This window comes from Phlebotomus argentipes, unplaced genomic scaffold (assembly GCF_947086385.1).
Source record: "Phlebotomus argentipes unplaced genomic scaffold, Phlebotomus argentipes genome assembly contig_6, whole genome shotgun sequence".
NCBI lineage: Eukaryota > Metazoa > Arthropoda > Insecta > Diptera > Psychodidae > Phlebotomus > Phlebotomus argentipes.
Genome location: NW_026776145.1, coordinates 2,525,547 through 2,533,029, shown reverse-complemented (window position 1 = coordinate 2,533,029; position 7,483 = coordinate 2,525,547). Strand labels below are relative to the sequence as shown.

At 44.9% G+C, this 7,483-nt stretch overlaps 2 protein-coding genes across 2 annotated transcripts; both read right to left on the bottom strand.

The window, feature by feature from the left end:
* Window positions 1-215: 215 nt before the first annotated feature.
* On the bottom strand, window positions 216-5,018 carry LOC132259492 (splicing factor 1). The gene is made up of 6 exons (XM_059757157.1): window positions 4,944-5,018; window positions 4,228-4,849; window positions 3,991-4,164; window positions 3,275-3,350; window positions 2,246-2,398; window positions 216-2,182 (listed from the first exon to the last, which is right to left on the bottom strand). The coding sequence occupies exons 1-6, from the start codon at window positions 4,944-4,946 to the stop codon at window positions 970-972; spliced, it is 2,241 nt and encodes a 746-aa protein (XP_059613140.1). The 5' UTR covers window positions 4,947-5,018; the 3' UTR covers window positions 216-969.
* An 89-nt stretch (window positions 5,019-5,107) lies between these two features.
* LOC132264159 (probable aminopeptidase NPEPL1) lies at window positions 5,108-6,972 on the bottom strand. The gene is made up of 3 exons (XM_059764300.1): window positions 5,663-6,972; window positions 5,419-5,595; window positions 5,108-5,359 (listed from the first exon to the last, which is right to left on the bottom strand). Exons 1-3 carry the CDS (start codon window positions 6,896-6,898, stop codon window positions 5,231-5,233), a joined length of 1,542 nt encoding a protein of 513 aa, XP_059620283.1. The 5' UTR covers window positions 6,899-6,972; the 3' UTR covers window positions 5,108-5,230.
* Window positions 6,973-7,483: the final 511 nt, after the last annotated feature.

Here is a 7,483-nt window from a genome sequence, read left to right as displayed (position 1 = left end):
GTTTCAGACTTGAACTTTTCTGATGAGTTTTCAAACTTTCCTGATAAACAATCCAAAATTTAAAATAGTGCAACTTTATTGTCACACCCCAGAGCGAAAACTGTCCTCTTCACTGACTTTCTTCCACCAAATTCCCTCAAGCATCACGAAAACGAGACAGAGACAAGCAAAGTTTGCAAACGCATCGTGTCACATACTTAGGGCACATTCTGACATCATCCAAAACAGAGAAGATACTTTTTACTCATTTATTTAATCTCAAAATGCAGACATATAATTTTTAGGTATACAATTCTTTGCTATCCCAATGAAAAACGATACAATAATTTTTTAGTATTTGTATATTTAGTTTAGCCATTGTGATGCTGCGTGACAAAGATAATCTTTTCTCCACCAAATCGTTAGTTTATGGAAGTTGATATATTTGTAACCCTATTTCTTGCAATTGTTTCAATTAGATGGTTTCTGAAACCACTGAACAATTTTACCATTGCACTACAAATACATAATGTTTTGATTGAGCTTTAGTCGGCAATCATTTTTTCCATCGACTTTAATATAGTTCAAAGTGTTATATAACATTACTACAACACTACGGATTGTTATGCTTTCAATTCAACACATAAATTACAAGAACATTGCTACTGAGCTCCCCATCATTCATTGTTTATATTCCTTACTACTTCGTAAACAGAAAAGACTCATTTCTGAGCCAATGTTATAAAACAATTACTCTTTCTGTCAATCGCAATTTGTAAGACTGTAAAATAGACCAATATTTCTACTCTTCATACACACACTTGAGGTAAGAATACACATTACATATCTACATAACTACAAAGTTATAATTTTCAATTTCAAGTGTCAAATTTATTCTGCAAAGACTATGAAACTCTTTCAAAATCAATAAGGTATAAGATTAAGGATAGTCCAATGTGACAGTGTAGGGAACGTTACAAAGACTTGCACTTAGTTGGGCGGCGGAGGTGGTGGTGGAGACGAGAGCAGACTCTGAATCCTGGGCGAAGTCATCGAGGCATTGGTTGAGGGCGGAGGGGGTGGAATGAAGTTAGGAGGCGCCTGTCCCCATGGGAAAGGCGGTGGTATCATGTGTTGCTGCTGCGGCGGCTGCTGCTGTGGTGGCGCCGGATGAACGGGTGGCGGCGGAGGCTGCGGCGGACCCCAATCCCACTGTTGATCCGTTCCAGGTGGTGGAGGCATCATCGGTGGCATCCCTGTGCCTGGAATTGGCGGCAAGCCCGGGCTCAATCCAGACATGCCATTATTGTCAGAGGGCATGCAGCTCCCAGGCGGCGGTGGCTGTCCATTAGCCGTATTCTGACCCATGCCCATGTTCCAGGGCATTCCGCCATGAGATCCCTGGCCGCCTGGTGGGGTTCCACCTGGTGGAACGGGCGGACCCATCAGCGGAGGCGGAGTCATGCCCATCTGACTCTGGTTCCACGGCGGTGGCGGTGGAGCCATCAGCGAGCGAGGATGACTGGGCCTCTGGTCAAACAGCCCATAGCGAGGATGCTGCACCATCTCGCGTTTACTCACATCGGCCGGCGGTCCTTCGCCCAACTCCGCCATCAAACTCATGTACTCCTCATCGATCTTCGCCTGGGCATTGCTGCTCGGCGGTCCGCCAGCGCCCGGACGCTTACTTCGACAGTCCTTGGCAATGTGCCCTGCCCCACCGCACGAGGAACACACAATGTTATTCGTCACATTCGGCTTGTCCGGACACAGCCAGCTCTTATGCTCAGTTGAGCCACAATTTGTACATCTCGGACCGTCAGTTTCGCGCAGAGTCCCATTCAGCTGAGCCAATTCCCGCAGTTGCATCCTTCGCAGGTCATTGTGCCCTTCAGGCACTTCAATACCCTGCCGAATGACCTCCTTTATCTTATCCACCGCCTTCTTCACGTGCTCAGGATTGCTAGCCGTGATGAAAGCATGCAACGGCTCATCCTCACCCGGCAGCGGCTGTCCATCCTTGCGGCCCACCTTTCCCTCCTTCACTGACCCCTTTCCACGGATTATGATCTTTGCACCTGTCTCCTTCTCCATTGCCTTCAGGGTGTTTCCTCGGGGGCCAATCAGCAATCCCACGAAGTTTATATCCGGATGCTGCTCCTGCGGAATCAACACTTTGTCGCTCACTCGAATGACTGGCGGCCTAGAGAAGAAAGTTCAGTTTATCAGTTTTAGGCCTTTCTAAATTGCATAATATAAAACTCACTTGTAGTCCGCTGGTGGCTTGAATTCCGGATTCATGCACTGCATCCGCAGCACAAGTTGATGACGCTGCTCTTCCAGACGCTTCCTGATGCGGAACTCCCTGGTGTTCAACCGTTTACCATCAGAACTGTAGATGGGTTCAGGCGATGGAGATCTGCAACGATAAGGAGAAAAGTGCTTTTCCAGTATATTCTCCCTACTACAAAATTGCTTCAATATCCTCCAATTATAATAATACTGAAGCAATTTGTCAACTCACGACCTGAATGGCAAGGTATCATCATATTAAAGTGGGATGGAAAATAAAGAACTCAGATTAGGTTCAAAAACTCAAGATTTTCGAAAAATCATAGCCACTTTGCCTTGTTGATGTCAAAATAATTATTCGGGCTATAAAAAATACTTTCATTAGGATTATAGAAAAAATGCATTAAAAGCTGAAAAATTAACCATTATTAAAATAAAATCTCGAAGATGCCACTTTGTATCCAATATCTCCTCGAATTCGTATCCTTTCGAAAAAGTCTCTTCATTAGTTATCGACTGTTTAGAGAGGAAGGGATTATTATTTTGGGAGATTTTTCTTTCTTTCTCAATTCAGTCACGAGTTTTTCTTCAATGAATTGAAACTTCAGTGAAAAAACACTCTTATTATTAACACTTTACATGGAAAAGCACTTTGACTCTTATTACTTTCATCTATAAAATATCAGACATCATTAAAAATTATTTGTATTGCTGATGATTCAGGGAAATTCACAATACTTTCACACTCTATGAATAATTGACAGTCAATAGCTTTTCATATTAGCATATGAATTTCCCTGAGGTGTCAGAATCTATTTAAACGAGTAAAGAAAAAAAGATTAACACTTGAGAAGTTCCCAAGTGCGAAAACCTGATACTCTTCATCAAAGTATTCTCTAATAATCCCATGGATTTGGCTATGCTGCACCCACGCTGACTGTCGACATCGGCGGAGAAAGCGACACATTAGACGAATTTGTACTTGACCGAAACATATGCGAACCTTTCTTCCGGATTTGCTGATATTCCCAAGTCGCCGGAGCGCAATTTGCGGCTGATTTCCTCGATTTGCAGTTGAACTGTAATGGAATGGGTTAAAATCGAGGCAAGCCCCGATATTAGTTTTCTAGCCATACTCATTGACACACAGAAGAAAAGAAAGGTAATCAAGAAATAAGAGCAGATATAAATCTCACAATGAGAGATAAAGATTAACCATGACAAAGGGGATGAACACATGGAATCATTTTTCTTTTCTCTGAGACCCACATTCGTCACATTGAACATACTATTTTATGCTAAATGTGAGAGAAGGAATTTCACATTAGATTTGCAAAATACTTACAAAATTTTATCTAAGGAACTTATCTATACAGTGTCTCAATTAAGTGATTCAGGAGAGAGAGAGATATAATAATTGTGGATATTCTTCCCTAATTACTCCTAACTCATGGTAAAAAAAAAGATTATTGGAAGTATATAAAAATTGGTAAAGTGAATAATTTGTCATTGATATTGTGGAAAATAGAATTGAATTAAATTAATTTTTCCTGTAAATGTAATTGGCAGTTTATATAAATTAACATTGCATATTTGTTGACAATTCATGCAACACGAAATCAACTGAAATAATGCCTTTAAAGATGAATGTTTTATAGTCAACGGATCAACTAAAAAGAAGTCTGGTTGAAAATTGATTAAAATGCGCTGAATTCTCACCTAAATACGCCTCCTGTTGGTCAGCACTCAGAGTCGGAGGCAGTATTGTCGGCATTCCCGGGATGAATGTCTTGTCGTGATCTCCTCCAGCCCATCTAGACTTCCTCTTCCTCTTCCTCTCATCACTTGCTGACAGTCCGGGAGTGCTGTCGTTGCTGTTGTTTCCTGACATCACTGCAAAACACAAAAACAATCACCATGTCGTTCTGGAAACGTATGAGAACTCTTCTAACTCACTTTTGAATGCATCCTGGCTGTTGCTGTTACTATTCGGCTCCAGCTGGTGCGTTGCGAAGAGACTCGGCGCTGCTCCCAAAAGACCAGCGCCATTGTTGACTTCTGAAATTCCCGAAAAGTCCATTTCACGCTTCATACTCTCATCTGGCTTCGGCTCCATTAAGCTGCTGTCAACAGCCCCTAATCCGAAGGCTCCCAATAGGCTGGAAGTGCCGCCTCCGTCGAAGCCAGCTGACAAGAGCGAGCTGTTAAGGAAAGAAGCAAAATTTTTCTCCGTCGCTGATTGCGCCACTGCCGCCAGGATCTGCTGCGACAGGTTCGGCATGTCCTTCTTCTCCACACTCCCGGACTGAGCATTCTCGTCGAAGCGCTCCGCCCTATCGCGCTCGCGACGGCGTTCCCTATCGCGTTCCCTCGACGACCTTCTCTCTCTGCTGCGGCTCCTATCTTTTCGACGCTTCTCATAATCCCGACTACGGCTTCTGTCCTTTCGACGATGATCATAGTCACGACTACGGCTCCGCGAGGTGCGACGCTCCTTCCGGCGCTCCCTGCTCCGGCTTCGACTATGGCTGCGTCGATGCCTTGACGAACGAGAACTTTTCTTACCCGGAGATCTTCCCTGCAAACACATTTGCACACAAAATAACATCGCACTTTTTTTCTCTGGCATCCAAATTATGGAATATTGCTATTTTAGGACTCTCATTACTTACCATTGTGGAGAAATTAGCGTGAAAACACTCTGCAAAATGCGAAGCTTCTGTGAAAGGGACTGAAAAACACCCAAATATGGCGGCGAAAGTATCGAAAAGTGACAGCTGGAAAATATCGAAACTCCGTTCGATATCGCGGGAAAATGATTCAAAAATCAATGAAATTTTTAAGCTGCTATTGGAAATTGAAAAAATTATGTTTATTGAAATGCCCTTTCACACGGACGAGACACAGAACAAATCTAAGAATATCATTGCCGATTGATGTCAGTCTTTCTTGAATTTCCTCAAAGGCAGACTTTCTTCAGTGGTGGCTCAGTCACGTGCGGAGCAAACTGCTGCAGCAGTGAGCAGGAAGTGTAATTCCCAAACAGGGAGCACAGAAGAGCTACACCATAACCTGTGGCTCTTTCACCCTGAAAAGCATACAAGTAAATTTAGACACGGAAAATGAAAATCAGAACATATAACATACGCAATGAACCGGCGATGCCATGTCGATATGGATCCACGAACCGGCATAGTCAAATCCCAAGTGTGCAGCCACGAAGAGACCAGCACAGGAGACTTGAGCATTGTTGCGATCGGCCACTGAGTTTTTCATGTCAGCAACACTGGAGGAAAACTCAGAAAAATGCAGCTCTGGACAGTACTGCAAAGTGGATGGAAGATTAGCTTTTCTTTAAACGTCTCGAATCTCTATCTCAGCAATAATTTACCGGAACTGGGGATAGAAGATCACCAGAAATGCGGCCGGCATCCACCCCTTTCTGCTCCCAAACTTCGTTGTTCGTCAAAATGGCACCGTGATACTTTCCCGTGGCAATGCCCTGCGCCCCAGTCAGTGTGGCCATGTCCAGGATCACGTCGGCACTCAAATCCTTCTTGGCATACACCACACCGTCGGAGAGCACGAGACGTCCCTCGGCGTCGGTGTTGTTGATCTCCACCGTGAGACCGGAGTAGAGTTGATGGATGTCATCGGGACGCGTGGCATTGGGACCCACCGAGTTCTCGGCCAGGCAGAAGATGGCATGCAGATTCTCGGTGAAGCCGCCCTTCACGGCGGCATAAAATGCTCCAAGGATAGCAGCTGCTCCTCCGCAATCGCGCTTCATGCCCGGCATCGCCGTCTTTCCCTTAATACTGAGACCGCCGGTGTCGTAAACAATGCCCTTACCCACCCACGCGATCGTCTTCGTGGCCCCGGCCGGCTTGTGAGACAGCACACAGAGTGCTGGAGGCACAGCAGCGGCCTTTCCCACACCATAAATGCCCCCAAACCCGCGAGTCTGGAGATCCTCACCACGAATCACGAGCGGAGTGATATTGAGCTCTCCGGCCACGGTTTGCGCCTCCTCCAGGAAGTGAGACACGTTCATCTCATTGCAAGGCGTATCCACAATCTTAGCCGCCAGACGGATTCCCTGGGTCACATTCTCAATACACGAGATCTCTGGAGTCGAGAGGGGCTCAAGCAGGATTTTGTCGCCCTCCAGCACAATGAACTCCACATGCACCGTGGAAGCGGGTATCGGACCACGTCGGTTCTTCCGGGAATAGAGCGGAAAAGCCCGCACGACAGCACAAGCGCTCGCGAACAGATCCTTCTTCTCGCACACAATCACCACGCTCTCGTTCACCCCCGTGACCTTGGTGCTCACGAGTTTCGTGATGGAGTGAGCACGGGAGCTGGTGTTGTGTCTGGAGCACTTGAGCGGCAGAGCCGCCAGAGTGGCCAGGTCCAGATACAGCGGACACGTGTCAGTGGGCGACGGATGGAGGCATGCGAGGGCGTTGGCGAATGTCTCGTAAGTCACGCGGGGCTCCAATTTCACCTTGAGATCGTCAAAACTGAGCAATGAAAGATGGGACAGTTGCCCAATGATAAGAACCGGATGCTCATGAGGGTCCGTCTTCGTGAGCGACGGATTAAACACTATATTCGTCGCCATTTCACACTTTCCACACCCACACGCTATTTATAACACTCTTGATGAACGGAAAATGGGACGAAGTGCAGGATTTTTGGGGTATTTTGCCGAGAAATGAACAAAGAATCTTCACGACCACTTTTTTTGTACGCGGCGCTGACTCGAATGCGATTTTCGTCTGAGAACTGTACTGTGTTTTGGATTCCACTCACCTGTAGCGCTGCGAACGAAATCGATTCTCAAAATCACAACGATTTTTTTTTCAAGAAGTCAACTGATTTCTCAAAATTTTTTATTCACATTATTTATCAAACTTTTATAGAACCAAAAGTGGATTCAGAATCTCAAAATTACTCTTAAATCATTGGTTAATGAGGTTAAAGGTCGTATATATGAGAAAGAACATGGTTTCTTTAATTCCTCAATATTTTCAATCCATTTCTTATAGTCCTATTTGTATTGAGTCATATTAGACTCCTTTATACAACATGTTTAAGGCCAGACAGAAAAACAGCTAACAAAGAATACAATCACAATCACATAAAATGAATAATGTATAATTTTTATTTGCAAGATCGCATTGATCGCATTCTTTCCAGATTCTCT

What these genes read in the sequence shown, in the direction of transcription:
- LOC132259492 (XM_059757157.1), bottom strand. An exon ending in TCAGCAAATCCGGAAGAAAG is followed by an intron (nt 2,399 to 3,274) that starts GTTCGCATATGT and finishes TTATCGTTGCAG; the next exon opens with ATCTCCATCGCCTGAACCCA. An exon ending in AAGCCACCAGCGGACTACAA is followed by an intron (nt 2,183 to 2,245) that starts GTGAGTTTTATA and finishes TTTCTTCTCTAG; the next exon opens with GCCGCCAGTCATTCGAGTGA.
- LOC132264159 (XM_059764300.1), bottom strand. Translation starts at nt 6,898, where the DNA reads ATGGCGACGAATATAGTGTTTAATCCGTCGCTCACGAAGACGGACCCT. An exon ending in ATCTTCTATCCCCAGTTCCG is followed by an intron (nt 5,596 to 5,662) that starts GTAAATTATTGC and finishes TCCACTTTGCAG; the next exon opens with TACTGTCCAGAGCTGCATTT. An exon ending in TGGCATCGCCGGTTCATTGC is followed by an intron (nt 5,360 to 5,418) that starts GTATGTTATATG and finishes TATGCTTTTCAG; the next exon opens with GGTGAAAGAGCCACAGGTTA.